This window comes from Neltuma alba, unplaced genomic scaffold (assembly GCF_004799145.2).
Source record: "Neltuma alba isolate B1F8T4 unplaced genomic scaffold, ASM479914v2 tig00010397_pilon, whole genome shotgun sequence".
NCBI classification, from domain to species: Eukaryota; Viridiplantae; Streptophyta; class Magnoliopsida; order Fabales; family Fabaceae; genus Neltuma; species Neltuma alba.
In genome coordinates, this window is record NW_021635300.1 from 39,983 (window position 1) to 57,153 (window position 17,171).

Here is a 17,171-nt window from a genome sequence, read left to right on the forward strand (position 1 = left end):
CCACAGGGACTCGCTACTGGCTACTTGGGCATCACCTCTGTTAATTTCTCAAGACTTATTCATACGGGGGAATCTGAAGATGATGAGCCATATATTCTTGTTTTCGAGGCACAACAGGTTTACTATGTCAAGACGAGAAACATAAAGACTGGAATATGGTCATTCACCTCAAGCCACAAGATCTTTATGATATGGGTGATGGTGACATTATTTACGACAGAGAACCCTTCTAACCCCTGAATTTTGAAAACTTCTTTCCTCAAGAAGACGATAATTTGGCAATTATCAGGTATATGTCTTTTCTTAAATTATTTAAATAATTAACTACTAATTACTAATTTTTTCTAAATATATTATAATTCTAACATAATTTTTTTAAATATCTCTTTTCAGGCAGGATAAAGATCAAGAATAGCAGTTTCAAAAAATTTTATCATTCAAAAAATTTGCCTTTCATAAATAAATATGTATAAATTAAAATTGGTTCAGTCTTTTAAAAAGTAAAAAATTACAATTTGTAGCGGTTACATAACCGCTACAAATTGTGAAACCACTACAAATACTAGCAGTTTTATAATATGCTAGAAAATGTAAGGCCGCTACAAAATGAATAAAACGCTGTAAAAAAACCGCTACAAATGTCTCGCTGATCTCTAAAAATACCACATCACCTCTTCATTCATTTATCCTATCTCTTTTCCTTCCTCTCCCATTCTTCTTTATAATTCTCTCTTTTTTTTCTTATTCTTTGATGTGGTGGTTTTTTTCTCTTCATTATATGGCAAGGTGATTATTATTTTATAAGTATTAATATCTTTTATTTGTTTTTATTTATAATTTACTAACATATTTATTTCTCTTTTTCTTTCAAATTTTTCTTCTTCACATTTGTCATGCCTTCGTCAACTGATTTAAGCACTTCTCAACATAACAGTTTAGGTTCAATATTATAAACTATCTCATCTTTAATTCATCTATCTTATTAAATTTAATTCTCTTCATTTGACACAATCATAACTTAATTACTTATTATTCATTACAAAATTCAAATGTATAACATGTAACACATTAGTAATTATACATATTAACAAAAATTCTCTAATATAATCTACTTAATGGTTTTTAAATTTATAATATTATATTTTTTAATAACCAAACATCTCAATTTATTTTTTTGGCTAGAAATGAATAAAAGAGGGACAAATTTTGTAAAATTTAAATACCTGCCACATTTCTAACTGTTAATAATCACTAGAAATGTTTTGGCGCCAATTACAAAATTTTGATTCCCTTCAAAATTTGATTTCCTCTAAATTTTCTAGCAGTTAATAACTGTTAGAAAATTATGACACCAAAATGAAAATTTTTGTTTCCCGGCAAAATAAAATTTCGCTCAGAATTTTCTAGCGATTAATTAACCGCTATAAATTTTTCAGATCTTTCTAGCGGTTTGTAACCGCTATAAATTTCCACTTCCAGTACTTGTTTTTTCTAGTGGTTATTTTAACTGCTAGAAGTTTTCTGGCATTTTAACCACACTGTGTAGCGGTTCACGTAACCACTAGAAATCCCTTTCTAGCACTTGATTTTCTAACGGTTTGTGTAACCGCTAGAAAAGTCATATTTTAACCTCTACAAAATACATGTTTTTTTGTAGTGGTCAACTCCAACAGTGGGAAAGTCATTAACTATTGATGTTCCCTCATAATTGATGTTAGTGATTTGTTCTATGTGATTATCTTGTGAACAATCACTTCGACTAATCACATCATTCTTAAGAAATTTGGCATTCTTAGATTCTACAAATCTTTTAGAAGGTGGAGGACAATAAAACTTATAACCCTTTGACCTTTCCGCATAGCCTACAAAGTAAGCTCTAATGGTCTTAGGGTCAAGTTTCTTTTCCTGTGGATTGTACACTCTTATTTCACCAGGACCACCCCATACCTTGAAATGATTTAAACTGGGTTTCCAACCTTTCCAGATTTCAAAGGGTGTTTTGGGCACAACTTTTGTTGGAACCTATTTAATATGTATGTGACTGTCTTGGGTGCTTCCTTTCATAATGAAGTTGGAAGTTTGGAGCTACTCAACATACTCCTAGTCATATCCAATAAGGTCCTATTTCTTTTTTCAGCTATACCTTTCATATTAGGTGAATCGGGCATGGTATATTGGGTACTATACCTTGCTCTTGAAGAAAGTCAGCAAATGGACCAGGTGCTTGTCCTTCACTAGTATACCTACCATAATACTTACCACCTCTATTTGATCTCACAATCTTGATTGGTTTCCCAATCTGTTTTTCTATTTCTGCTTTATATTCCTTAAAGGCATCTAGTGTCTCACTTTTATTATAAAGCATATAAATATATATATCGTGAGTAATCATCAATAAAGGTAATAAAGTATTTTTGACCATGCGCAGTCAAATCAGGGCAACAAACATCCGTGTGTATAATTTTTAGCAATTCAGAACTTCTCTTAGCCCCTTTATAGGACTTGTTGGTCTGCTTTTCTCTTATGCAGTCCACACAAGAATCAAATTTTAAATGGCCTAAAGATGGAAGAATTCCATCCTTACTTGACCTTTTGATTCTTTCAATGGAGATATGTCCTAATCTCCTATGCCACAGGCTAACAGAATTTTCATTAATGAAACTTCTTTTAATACCATGCGTAACAGAAAAGGATTGCTCTGAATCAGAAATTTTTTTAAATAAACCATCAATCATAACTTAGTTCACAATCAAAACAAAGTCTTTTGACAAAGTCATAAATTTCTTAGAAAGAACTAAATGGTAATCAAACTGAATCAGTTTTGACATAGGAATCAAATTCCTCTTGTAAGAGGGAACATAAAAAACTTCATAAAGGTCCAAAACATGATTAATAAAAAAAAATTATGCAAAAAGTCCCAACAACTTTCATAGGATCTCCTTTCCCCACTGCCTGAAAAGACCATTTCCTCATTGGGATGTGGAGGATTGCTTGTTAGAAACCCCTGTATGGTAGTCCAAAATGTGGATTATTGAACCAGTGTCAATCCACCAAGTGTCATTATTAACGCTAGAAAAATTAGATTCAAAAGCAACACAGGATGAAAACATACCTCTCTTGTCTAGCCATGCCTTCCTCTTGAGATACTCAACCCTCGTGTGTTCATTTTTCTTACAGAAGAAGCATTTAGCATTCCTTTTGTTGATAACTAAAATAGCAGAGATTTTCTCCTTTTTCTTTTTCTCTTTCTTTTCTTTCTTTCCCTTTATACTGCTAACCTTGGAACTTTCTGCTAAATGAGCCTCCTTTTGTGCAGCCTTTCTACTCATCAACAATCTAGTCTCTTCTTGAACACACAGATAGTAATTCATCCACTGACCATTATATTGAGCAGGAAGTAAGTTCAAGATCAATTGCACTAGGAACTGCTCCGTAGGTTCCATTTCAAAGGATTTCAGCTAAGAGGCTAGGTCTCTCATTTTCATTATATGTTGCCTCACATCACCAATACCTGTAAGCCTCATAACACATAATTTAGACATGATGGCACCATCCATTTGTTTGTTTGTTGGCTTGAACTACTTGTCCAAGGCTTCTAGGTATCCTTTAGCCACCTCACATTTAGGGATTACTCCCCTAATGCTTCTGGTGATCCTTTGTTGTATAAGCAGAAGAGATAAGCAGTTGCTTCGCTCCCATAATTCATACCGTTCTTTTGCCTACTTATCATCCGAGGCATCATTTGGTCTTGGAGGCTTTTCATACCTCAAGACATAATCCAAGTCCATACAATCCAGTTGCAGCAAAATATCATCTCTCCAGTCAGCATAGTTAGTGCTACCATCTAGGATGATTTTGTTGCTTATATCAGTCATGATTCTAGGGTTAGCAATTGGAACTGCAAATTGAAAATAGACAAATGAACTAACAAACAAGCTCACAAGTTAGAATTTGAGGCAACCACAATTCACTATGCCCTGTATGCATGCTTAAATGAATAAAGCATACAAGTAATAAATACGTATCACTAATATCTACCTGTGGGTAAAAACATTAGCATAGCACGTGTTTATCTCAAATTGATGAAACTAGAATGCATTTATATTTTCTAATACATGTGGGTTACTTAGAAAATAACAAAGCCATTCTATCCCACCCTAACTAAATGTGCAATCATGAGATATCTACCTGTGGGCAAAGATAAATCAGAATTACACATTTAATTACAATTGACATTTTAATCCATATGTGATTAATTAGTGCATGCAACATAATTAAGGATGCTGTGGCTACTCCTTAGAAAAATGCATGCTAATCATAAACATCATTAATGTGCATTTAAATTCCAAATATGCACAACTTAATGGAGAATTTAACAAATTAATTTAATCAATAAAAGTGACTAAATAATTTAATTAAAATTCTCCCACTATTTCATGCACCCAAAAAAAAAATTGTTTAATAAATTAATTTCAATATATTTCAACCGAAAAGAGTTTTACAAAATTTAAATAGTTAGTTCAATTGCCTAAAAACATTATCCAAAATAGGCAATTAAATAACAAATCAAATTAAATTTTGTAAATATTTTCCAAATGTCAAAATGTTGAAAAATAAATTATCCTTAATTTAAACCGTCATAGTGCATAAAATAACATTCAAAGAAACACATTACAAAACAAAATTAATTTATTTTGTGCAAATATATTCCGGAAAATCAAGTTAAATGGCCTAAAATAATTTTTTGGAAATAAAACCAAATGGCCCATACTTAAAAGTCTAAATAGAACCCAAAATAAGCATTCCAGAAACAAAACAAAGTTGTTCAAGCCCAAAACGAAAGTCCAGAAGATAAACAGAGACAAAAACTTAAATTTCTATACAAAAAGAGTCTAATATGAAGCCAAAAAGGTTACTGTTTCAACATTGTGCAAAATTTTTTTTGTTTTGCAAATGTGGCCCAAAAGAAAAGCCCATGCCGAGAGATAAGGAAAAAAAATTCCAGAAAATTAAAGTCCAAAGCTCTCGGCCCAATTCGGAAACCCATTAAAAACAACCAAAAAAAATAAAAGGCAAACAGGCCCAATTCACAAATTTTTTTTTTTTATAGAGGCCCAATATGCCCCAAAACACGTCTGGCCTAGATCCTAAATAAGTGAAATGGTGCATTTCACTGGAGCCCAAAACGACACCGTTTTTGACATCAGGTTGTCTTCCACATAGAGTCGGGTTAGGTCAACCCGACTCCCAACCGGCGTGCCACCCGGTTCTGCAGCCCCTAAAGGGAATTGAAAGACGGGCAACGGAAGATAAATTTTAAAACTTTCAATCCCTTGCCCGGATCTACTGATCGTGTTTAAGTCAAGTAGTAAGAAGCATTACCTTCGGTGTTTGATTTCTTGGTGGCTCGGTGATTCCGCTGTTCAGGATGCCTCTGCTCGCCTCCTTTGTCGTTCGAAGTCGACAACTCTGGTCGGCTTCCTCTACCGGTATCCACACGAATAGCTCTCAATCTCGAACAACGTGCTAACGTCTTTGTCCGTCTAGGGTTTTCAAAGAATTCGTCCTCCCTTCTCTCTTTTTGGCCGTCTCTTATCTGCAAGTGCTTTCACTCTCACACCCAAAACCCTAGCTCCTAATATCAAATATATAGGATGCTGTAGGTATTATGAATGATATTTAATTTCGAAATTAATCCTAAATTAATTCCGAAATTAATACAATATCAAATATTGCCTAATCAGATAAGAGAACAATTAAATAAATATGGTTTATATTAAATCCGTCTCACAGATTTAATTCACCTATTTATTTAATTCAAAATAAAGATATGACGGAATTAATTTATACAGATCTAATTTATCCTTATAAATTAAATCTAATAATTAATATCTCTTATATTTATATAATATGTATATATATACGAATTTATATATATATACACGTCCACCCTATATTATTTGTTGAATCTGGACATATCTTAGATTCAGTGAATCTGGACATCATAACTCATGTTGGGCTATTTTGTGTGCGACCCTGTAGGCCCATATGAAGTTGGCAGTGGGCCATTAACTATAATGACTCACAAGTCGTAAGCGGTCTCTAGCAAGACATCACGACTACCCAAATCATATGAGGATCGTTGAACGATGTAACCTTTCATACAACCATATCACGTCCCTTTTGTCACACGACATTTTGGTCATGGATGAGGCATGGAGAACGTCATCCTCCTATTCATGACCGTTACTTTCTTGATCCCTGAGTAGTCTGAGTATAGAAACGGAACTACCTTTCCATTATAGTATGGCCATACATTTCTCAGACTCACTCATCGAGGGGCCCAGTAATATCTCTCTACGAATGTGAGGGACAAATTCCATCTTGACCATTCACATTCTTCCGTATGAAAAACCACTAAGTCTGAACATAGTCTTTATGATCACTCGGTCAAAAGTGACTTTTGACTAGGTCAAAGCTGAGCGTTTCTCATGTAGGAATCCATGATGATCTCAGGTCAAAGGGCACAGTGACATGGTTTGTATATGAGAGAAGCTTATGACTTAACCCATGCAGCTCTTTCATAGCGGGTCGGTCCAACACCTTGTACTCTTACATGTGCCTATGACTTTAATTTATATCTCTATATATCTTTAAAGTCATATTGGTCTTATTTCATCTCTACTCCCACATAGATGACCGACCAGGGACATTTAGGATAAATCATGAGTTATTCAAGGATAGTCATCACAGTAAACATGCAAATATGATAACATAATTAATAAATTCATAAATCAACAATGTTCACATCACAATGATTGGCCCCTAGGGCACAATTTCCAACACCCCGCCATCGCAACTCTTGACGTCTCTTTCCGACGAGCCTAAACAAAAATCCTGCGATTTTATAGCATTTTCAGTGGCGGTTTTAATTGCTTTGTGCCCAGAAACAACAATAAGCAAAGTTTTAAACAAAACCAAAAAGAAAATTGAGCCAAAATGGAACAAGATATTAATTTTAATGAAAAAGAGTGACTGAAAAAAGGGGACCTCCATGGATGATGAAGTCAGTGATAGGTTTATCGGAGGGATAAAATTTCATCTCCTTCCGTCGCGTTAACTTGAGACTGAAGCTTAAACAATCAGAAATATAAACAATGTATCTTCAATTTTGGCTCTGGACTGATGGCGAAAGGCTTATTTCTTTCCCATTCAAAGCTCAAAATTTTCATAGATTCAGTAAAAATTGAAACTCAATGTAAACTTGAATGAAAAATGAATTTTGATCGAACCTTTAAAGACACAAGATGGTGATGTTCATAGGAAAATCAAAATTATTTTCCTCCATCCCAATAATCAGAAATTCATAACCTAAATATTCAGATTAAAAACAAACTAAACCAATCAAAAGGGATGCTCTCAAAATGGTTAAATAATTTTCGAAGTAGAAAATTGAACAAATTCAAATGAGCATCATAAAAGAATAAGGTGAGATGAATCAGGAACCAGGCTCTCATACCACGTGTAAGCAAAACAACACACACACACACACACATATTATTTAATCAATCCAGATTATATACATGTATATGAGACTCAAAAGAGTTATGGCAGAAGACTTATAAATACCTCACGTCATTAGCTCAGTTGATTTGATGTAGAACTCGATTTGAATGATAAGGAGCTGTGAATCTAAGAACATCGTTAAAGAAAGTAATACAGGAAATCTTCTAACTGGTGATTGGGCACAGTGATGGCAACTGGATTGTAGCCACACCAGTGGGGAACCCTCAGAGAGTGAGTAGAGAAGAAAATTAGGGTTTTGCTCCAGACTCAGTATACTGTATGTTATTTTTCATTATCAGAAGATTAACTTTAATTAACTAAGTCAGTTACCCATCTTGGACTGGGCCCAAAATGACTACAAGCCACACTCAGGATATTTATTAATTATCCTAATAATATCTAAATAGTCATAATATTATAAATATCTCACAATAGCTTCTACCTATCATGTCTTGGATGGGTATAGAATGTTGTTGAATGATGATTATTCCTTCTTTTGGAAGTGTCAATTGCCTCTTCTTCCCTTCGAAAGTCCAGTTATTCTTGTGGAAATTCTTAAGAAATCAATTGCTTACACAAGAGGCTCTATTGCAACATCGTGTACCTATTCAGCTAGGGTGTTTTTTTTTTTTTTTTTTTGTGATGAACGGACTGAACCCATGACTCACCTTTTCTTTCAATGTCACTTGTCACATCCGGTTTGGTTTGGAATCCCGCTGGCTCTGCATTCCAGCACGGTTCGGCTATCCTCTGCTTCTCAATGGTTGTTTGATATTCTAAGGGATAGTGATAATAATGTAATTAATTAGGTGGGTGCGCTGGACATCATATTGCACTTGGCGGGGGCGTAATAATAAGCTATTTGCTGGCAGAGTTGCCTCACCTGAATCAGTGGTGGAGGTGATTACTTGGAATGCCCAACACCAAAGTTCTATTTCCAGTCCTTCTGATGTTCAACCCCAGCACCCTCCTCTTCCGCATAAATTGGTCTAGTTGGTCTACTTGTATTAGTAAGATATGCAGGAATTCCAGATCAAAGTGGTTGCCGCGGTTCATGATATTTCAACCAAAAAGAATCTTCTGTCCCCCCCTCAAGAAAGTTTTGCTATTCTTGATCAATCAAGAGATTATAATTAAACTGTGTTTGTTTGATGTTCTTGTGCAGGCGGAGGATACTTAAGTGCTCTAGAGTGTTGTCGTGGGACACAGCTTTTTAGGAATGCTCAAGAGTTCTTAGATTGTTCTATACTGTTATCTAGGTTTAGGCTTGCTAACAAGTACTTTATCAAGTTTGACGTATTTTTGTGAATTATAGGTATGGAGTTACCATTTTTTGTTTTTGTTACGTGTAATAGCCTTTTGCACATGAAAATAATAATAATAATGTATAAGAGAGAGATGCTTTCGTCCAAATCTAAACCCTTTTCTAAAACAGCTTCCTATTGGGCTTTTTTTTTTTTTTGTGATGGCTTTCCATTGATTTTATTCACCGTCAAAATGATTGGTTAGGACTAAGGATTCAAGCTGAAGAAACGACGGCCGAGATCTATCGCTAGAACGCGCGATTTGGAGCGTTCATTAACGGACAGTCTTGATGAGGAGATGTACATCGCGCCTTCTCACTGGAGATGTAGAGAGAGAACGCTTTTCAGAACAGCGCAAGTAGGGTTTAGAGAAAATGGGTGGCAAGGGAAGAAGAAGAAGGGAGAAGAACTACAGAGCCGCTCATGGAGGCTCCAACGTCCTCCCTCCTCCACCTGATCCTTCCATGGTGGACGCTTTGCCCTCAAAACTTCGTCGGATCATCTCTTTCACTTCTTCCTCTCAACCAGATATCAAACAACAAAAGACGCACGAGGGTGACAATGCCCAAGCTGTAAGTTCCATCTGATTTTTCATCTTAAACGTCAAAACTCCAAGTTGAAAGTCAGATATAACTGCTAATGTTAGTAAAAAAAAGAAAAAGTAAATTTGACTTGTTATATCCTAGCCCATTGTAATTTTCATTTTAAGTTGCTTTTGTAAAGACAAAATATGACCCAATAATCGGATATGTTGAAGGAAACGAGTGTTACTGATTTGTATTCGTTGTAAGGTGTCCCGGTTTTTGTTCTTAAATTTGTGGAAGGCATTTTATTGCTGTGGAGAGGAATAATAATTTGGGATCAAATGATAATTAAAAGCATAAGCATTCTGTCCTGTTCAGTTTTTTAATTCGTGTAGCTGCCAAGTTGTCATTCCTTGTATTTAGGGCTGATTTAAGACTGATTTATATTTTCTTCCTATAATTTCTGTTGTGGAATTCCCTACTGGTTGAGCTCGAGTTGTCGAGCTGTGTTTGAGCTATTCCGTGTCCTCTATTTCCATCTCTTGTATAATTTTATTTAATTAAAGTCATGGTCTTGTGATTCTAACTTTTAAGCGCTACTGAAGCGATGTGTTTTTCCTCATAGACTTGGAAGAAGTTTCGTGAATATGAAAATTCTGCCACCTTTAACAATAATGTTTTGGCTGGTTTGTTTTGTTGTAGTTCATTTTATTTTACTTGGGCTCTGTTTATGACTTTTCATGCATATCTGACAGTTAAAGGACAAAGTTCAAGTCAATCCCAGAGATACCAGGCCGGAAGGTACCGATGCACAATTGCAGGCACCTCATCATAAAGATAATAACGATGAACAAATTGGGAGGAGTAGTACAATCGAAAAGAACAAGAAAAAGAGAAAGAGGAAGGAGGTTAAAGACCTGAGGTTTGAAATGGAAGTGGAGAAAACAAGATCCCGGATAAAGAGACGAGAGCGCAAGAAAAAGTAAGTGAAAGGACGTATAGTTAATTTTTCTGTTCTACTTTCTTTCTCAATTATTTTTTAAGGATTTTGTCATTTGTTGTTAAATAATGCGTTGAAAAAGATTGAATCTTTTGGATATTGCTAAATTGATGGACTTTATGCTGCATCTGTGTTGACTCATTTACCCCCATGATTCACTTGGAGCAGAAGCTTAGTGTTGGATCTTGTAATGTTTTGAAGTTTAAATTTGGCTTGAAAGTAACTCTAATGTTCGTCGAAAGAATGCTAAGTCAATTGGACGCTTGGAGAACTGTATTGTTTTCAGATGAGTTGTTTTTGGAATCCTGCTGCTATGTTGGCCTGGTTTTAAAACTGTGGTATTATCAAATGATTTCCTGCACAAAGAAAAATCACAAGTTTTCGTTTAGATTTGAAAGGGTGCTTTCTTCATTGTGTTTCCCAACAGTATGACTATACTAATCTTGGATCATTTAGTTTAAGCACGTTGGGGTCTGCTTTCCTTTTGTTAAGCCTGGAACTAGGATCGTGGGGCTTTATTTGTATTTTCTTTTTTAAAGAAGAAATTTAATCTTTTTACCTCTTCATCATTTATTAGAAAAAAGACATTGTGAGTTGTCAAAGGCCGTTTATTATGTCATACTGTCAGTCATGTTTATCCTCATTTTTTTACAGAGAAAATAGAAACATGCATATGTCCATTCAGTTACATCTTCTGTTCCTTATATGCATTTGGAATTAAACTTTGGGACGATGTCTTTTAAAACAGCATATTACCTTTTCACAACTGTAGCTTACTTGTCCTATGATGTATTATCATGTAGGTATTTGGAGGCAAAAAAGAAGAACAAAAAGAACAATACAGAAGAGCAGGACTTTCCTGGACATGAAAATATAAAATTTGGAGACATTGTGGAAGGCCCACCAAAGTTGAATGTTATTCCTAAGGTAGATTCTCGAACTTCTTACATTATCATAATGAACCTATCGATAATAGGATTTCAAGAAAATGTTATTTCATGTGTCATAAAGGCATTCAAGAACCCCCAAGATGCTTCACAAGAGAGACTCAGACTCAAAGCTATAGAGCAATACCGAAGTCGCAAGGGTTGGGTTTCAAGGCCAGGAAGTCACTTGCCGCCACCAGTGACTGCATCAACATTATAAACCACTTTCAGCATTTTGTCACACATACTCTGCATGAGGCATTGGTGTCTGCTAGCTGCACAATGTAGCTGTTATGTGTTGTACTGGAAAGCAAATGTGGCTTTTCCTTTTTTCAGGTTGGTTAATTGTTCTTGTAATGAAAATTTGTTTCTCAATATATAGTAAAAAAGAGTAGATGGAAAGAACAATTTGACACCTAAGTTAGAAAATGATATGGCCTAGTCCAGCATTAGTTATGACCTCGATCCATCTGATCAATTTTGAATCTTGCAACTCTCTTGAGTAAATGACATACGTCTCTTCTGATTGTTTTTCTTTGAATGTCTTCATCTGTGTCCTTCGCTAAGTATGGCATATTCTTTTGACATGTAAATTGCAAGTGAAACTGTTGAGGATAAAAGATGATGTCTATCTGTAGCTGCCATTTAATGGCAGTCCTGATTCCTTTGAGTGCTTCTTGTTGCCTGTCATGCTGTGGAGAGAATCTGGAGAAGAAATGTCTGGCCAGTGTTAGATGAAAAAGCTTTCGGCAATAGCAAACTGAGATGCCAATAATCGGGTAACCAAGGAGAACATTAAAGCAAAGCCCTGCCGGTCTTCAACGAAGAGGAAGGAAGCCACAGATAAATGATTTGGACTGGCAAGGGGGTAATCAAGATTCAGTAACAAATAGGGCTAAAAGAGATTGAGGTCCAGATAATTCAACCGTGAAGGTTACTAGATAATGGATGGACGGTTATCATTAATACAAACAACAAACCCAAGTATTGATTAATTATATCGTAGTCATGGTTTCAAGGCTAAAATCATGATTTTTTTTATGAAGTTTGAGTGATTAGCTTTTCAGGAAAATAACGACAGTATTAAAGGTAATATGCCAAAAAATAATATCCTCCATTCAACCATTAGCTCTCTTCTTTCTTTGTAATTATTACATTAACTTATGTTATTCAACCGTATAAAGAAATGGATGAGAGTAATTTAATAATCGAACGATTAAAATAATTTGTCCTGAAGTCCCTAGGAACTTCAAATTCAATTTGATTGTTTTATGGAACTTTTTAGTGATAACGTGAAGTATTACCAAAGCCTCTCGCAAACCATCTGGACTGATCATATAGGCCCTGAATATCCCAGGGGATGACAACCCAACATTAAGAGAACTCTGAAGTGGGAAAGATGGTGCCAAGAGCATTGAAAGCATGCGTTGAGATTGCAACTGCAACATCACAATCCAAGAGCTCATCAAAGAGCCCTCAAAAGATTTAGCCCAAGCTTGATGTAACTGAAAAGCATGTCATTTTATTCTTAAAAAAATAACTAAGTTAAATGTAGTAGAAAGTGATATGTAGCCTAGGTCATGTCTCAAAGGAGCCTAATGGAGCCACAAATTAACAATTTAGTCAATGCAAAGTATAAGAAGATTACTTGATTGATTTGCTAGTTTTAAATTGCTTGATTGATTTGCTAGTTTTAAATCCTAAGAGCTATATAAATTATGATTTTATATGCAAAAAAAAAAAAAAGGAATTGTGAACTAAGGGAAAGAAATGATAATGACAGTGATGATTAAGAATATATGATAGGGTTAGGGTGCAGAATTGTTGTGAAAATTTTCACTCAGGATCACTGAGTATCAAGATTTTTTTTTTAGGTGCAAATTTGCCCATGAAATTGTTGATCTCCTTCCTCTCAGCCATATGATTCAAGTGGTGCATCTACTTTTGATTGGGTCCTCCGTCTTTATGTTGTTGGTCTCTTTTCCTCAGGTCGAAGTACTTAGGCTCCTGCTATATTCTCTAGTTTTATAATGTAAAGGGGGCCCAAATATTTATGTATCATTTGACATTTTTAAATAAAATTATGTTTTTATTAAAAAAAAGTTTGTGATGATTTTCCTTGTAATAGATAGAAGCAAAATAGTCGTAATTTATCAAATGAAATTCAATTACGCTTTAGAGGGGAATTAAGTTTGAGTTCCACTCAAATTAAGACTAAACTCAAAGGATAAATTCCTTAACAATGTTAAGAACTGCATTAGATCGCTCAGGGTCCCCCATATCAACCTTGTGGAACCCCACAGGATCAAACCTCGCTGCCACCTGGACCCCACACTTCACGAGCATCGTCACAAGCTCTTGTTGGCGATCAATTAGAATGTCCCCACCAAAGCCAATCACAAGGCATTTTGCAAGCTTTCCTATTGCCTCCTTGTGTGGACCTTCCAACAGAGGATTACAGTATCTGTGGTCCCTATCGGTTTGCTTTGGCAGCACTAGCTCCCACATCAAGTCCACAACATTTAGCGGCAAGAGCTCGTCCGCAGCCAATCGCAGCTCCGACTTCGTCCTCTTCACTCCTCCAAACATAGGTTGGTTCATTATTATTCCCTGAATTCTCAATGGCTCTAATTTTAACTGGGAAACTTTTATACCCAAATTGAACACAATGTTTCCACCACATCCACATCCATAAAGGTGATGCGATACAGCAAGCTAACTCCTCAACTTCCAATGATCCATTACAAATCCCAACTGGACCATCACAAGAGCAAGAGCTAAAAGAATTAAGGAAGCTTTGAGTGGGCTAGTGCAAGACACCTTGACAAAGCAAATGGCATTTATTGGAGTATCAAATCTGGATAAAAATGCTGAGGATGTCACTAATGTCATTTGGGCTGAAAATGGAGCTACTGATCATATCTTGGGCTTGGAGACTTCAATTTAAGGAGCTTGGATCAAGTACAAACCATGAGAAGACTCATTTGGGCCTAATTAATCATATTTTGGGCTTGATATGCTGATTATATTTCATTAAATGCATTTGTGCGAAAATTCATAATTAGTTGGCAGATTTGACTTTTGAATTTCCAAGTTACCTAAATCAAGTCCTTATGAATTTATTATGTTTTGATTTTCTAGATTGCATTTAATGCTTTTTAGGTCAGATCTTGAATGTATCCTCTATAAGATATTGTAACCCTCATTGTGGGAGCAGATTTGGAATTTTGAATGAAAACTTGCATTTTGCAATTTCTGATTGAGAGGAGTTCTCTCTAGGGTTCTTCATTGAACTAACAGACTTATCAAGGCTTGATCAATCTTGTGGCGTCTTTCAACACTTCGGGTCCTTGTTCTTCCGTGTTCAAGGGTTCAAGTAGATCACCAGACCTTTGTTTACGTTCTTGGGGTGCGTATATTCAGATCGGTTGTGGGTTCGTGGGATTTTTCCCTTGTGGGTTCTCACCATCTTGGTATCAGAGCTTTGATCTAAACTCAGGTCATATTTTTCTGTTAGTTTACCTTCATTTTCGTTCTTCATTTGGTGCCTTTTCTTGTGTCTGTTCGTCTTCTGCGTTTCTGTTCATCACCGAAATTGTCATCCTTGTCCATTCACTTTTCCGTTGAGTTTTGTGAAGTTTAATAGGTCATTTTCATAGTTCGGAATCCCTTCTTTCGTCTCGTTTTGGTTTCATCTAAATCCGACTTTTGTAGGGCAAGTTATACCCATTTGAAAAGGACGCGTTTTCTGGAATTTCTGGGTTCAGATTGCTTGTCTGTTTTGTTTATGGTATTTTTGTGATTTTCCTTGCATTATTCAGTGAAAAAAAAAAAAGAAAAGAAAAGGGAAAAGACAAGAAAAAAAAAAGGTACCCAAAAGAAAGGAACAGAAAAAAAAAACGAAAAGAAAATATAGTGCTGGTAGTGTTTTGAGCAAATCATCTTCATATCCAAATTCTATTTTGGCTTTTGCAATACTTGTGTCAATTGAGTTTCTGATTTTTCTTGAAGGTCCATATTCAATACTCTTAATTTCTCAAAGTTCCTAAGTGTTGGCTGATTCTGCATATTGTGATTGCTTTGTTTAAATTGTTTAGTTCTTTAAAGAGCCTCAAGAGGGATTTCAGAGTGGAAAAAGGCAAGAGTGATATACCTCAATTTAAAAGCCAAGTTTGAGTGAAACACGAGTGTTGAGTGTCATTCTTGAGGGAAACACGTGAGGAAATTTGTGAGGAACTTTACTTCACTAACATAATTAATTTTCCTTGAAGTCACAATGTCTAATGCAGATGGGACATCTGGTGGTAGTGGAAATCAATGAATATTGAAGACACCCTTAGGGCAATGCAGCAACATTTTCAACGGATGAATGTGGTTTATGGAGAGATAAGGGATAGAATGGATAGACAAGATGAAAGGATTGTAAATCTGCAAAGAGCCCAATCTAAACCTAGAAGGCATGGAAGGCAAAGGGAGGTTTCTATGGATGACTTTGAATCTGAAAATAACAAAGTTGGTGGTAGTGAGGATGAAGTCAATTCTGAATCTGAAGTTGAACTGATAAGGAATAGGTATAGAGGGGATAGGTATGGGAGAAGATATGGGAGAAATAACCCAAGGGAGAGAGATAGAGTAGATGGGAACCTTGGGAGCATCAAATGAAGATACCATCATTCCAAGGTAGAAATGATCCTGAAGCCTACTTAGAGTGGGAAAAGAAAATAGAAATGATCTTTGAGTGTCATAATTATTCTGAAGCTAAAAAGGTGAAGTTGGCAGCAATAGAATTCACTGATTATGCCATTGTTGGTGGGATATAAATTGGGTATTAATAGGAGGAATAATGGAGAGAGGCCTGTAACAACTTGGAGCGAAATGAAAGCTCTAATGAAGAAGAGATTTGTTCCTAACCATTATTTTAGAGAGTTATCAAAAGTTGCAGACCCTTACACAAGGTCCTAGGAGTGTAGAGGAGTACAATAAGGAGATGGAATTGCCATGATAAGAGCTAATGTGCAAGAAGATAGAGAAGCAACAATGGCCCGATTTCTAAGTGGGTTGAACAAAGATATAGCTGATATAGTTGAATTGATCATGGTGCATATGGCTATTAAGGTGGAGGAAAAGCAACTCAAGCGAAAAGGTGCTTCAAAATTTCATTCTGGATCAAACTTCTTCTTTCAAACAGAATTGAAGAAAGGAGAAAAAGCTATCCAAAAGGAGACCACTGGAGGCAAAGAAGAAGCTTCATCAAAGAGCAAAGTAAATCTGTTCCCAAACTTCTAGAAATAGGGATATAAAATGTTTTCAAGTGTTTGGGTACAGGTCATATTGCTTCTCAATGCCCCAACAAGAGAGTTATGATTCTGAAAAATAATGAAGTTGTGACTGAAAGTGAGAGTGAAGTGAAAGTGATGACTCCATGCCCCTACTTGAGGATGCTAGTGATGATGGGATTGAGTGCTGTGGAAGGAGAATGCCTTGTGTTAGAAGAGCCTTGAATGTCAAGTGAAGGAAGATGAGTTGAATGAGCAAAGGGAAAATAGTTTCCATACTCTCGGCCTCATTAATAACAAGGTATGTAGTTTGATAATTGATGGTGGGAGTGTTACAAATGTTACAAGCACTACAATGGTTGAGAATTACATTTGCCCACTGTTAGACACCCTAGACCATACAAGCTGCAATGGCTGAATGGGGATGTGGGGAGATTAAAGTTGATAAGCAAGTTCTTGTTTCTTTTTCAATTGGGAAGTATTGTGATGAAGTATTATGTGATGTTGTTCCTATTCATGCTGGACATATACTTTTGGAAGACCTTGGGAATTTGATAGAAAGGTAAGAAAGATGG

At 35.7% G+C, this 17,171-nt stretch overlaps 2 protein-coding genes across 2 annotated transcripts; one reads left to right on the forward strand and one right to left on the reverse strand.

The window, feature by feature from the left end:
* Positions 1-9,098: 9,098 nt before the first annotated feature.
* Positions 9,099-12,010, forward strand: LOC114756407 (protein PXR1-like). Its single transcript, XM_028945342.1, has 4 exons — positions 9,099-9,442; positions 10,150-10,376; positions 11,198-11,321; positions 11,406-12,010. The coding sequence occupies exons 1-4, from the start codon at positions 9,245-9,247 to the stop codon at positions 11,538-11,540; spliced, it is 684 nt and encodes a 227-aa protein (XP_028801175.1). The 5' UTR covers positions 9,099-9,244; the 3' UTR covers positions 11,541-12,010.
* A 1,530-nt stretch (positions 12,011-13,540) lies between these two features.
* LOC114756406 (probable carboxylesterase 9) lies at positions 13,541-14,035 on the reverse strand (the record flags this gene model as incomplete). The annotated part of the gene is made up of 1 exon (XM_028945341.1): positions 13,541-14,035. A coding segment is annotated over one exon (495 nt), but the record flags the coding sequence as incomplete, so codon positions are not given.
* Between the last annotated feature and the right edge of the window lie 3,136 nt (positions 14,036-17,171).

What these genes read in the sequence shown, in the direction of transcription:
- LOC114756407 (XM_028945342.1), top strand. Translation starts at nt 9,245, where the DNA reads ATGGGTGGCAAGGGAAGAAGAAGAAGGGAGAAGAACTACAGAGCCGCT. An exon ending in AGGGTGACAATGCCCAAGCT is followed by an intron (nt 9,443 to 10,149) that starts GTAAGTTCCATC and finishes CATATCTGACAG; the next exon opens with TTAAAGGACAAAGTTCAAGT. An exon ending in AGACGAGAGCGCAAGAAAAA is followed by an intron (nt 10,377 to 11,197) that starts GTAAGTGAAAGG and finishes ATTATCATGTAG; the next exon opens with GTATTTGGAGGCAAAAAAGA.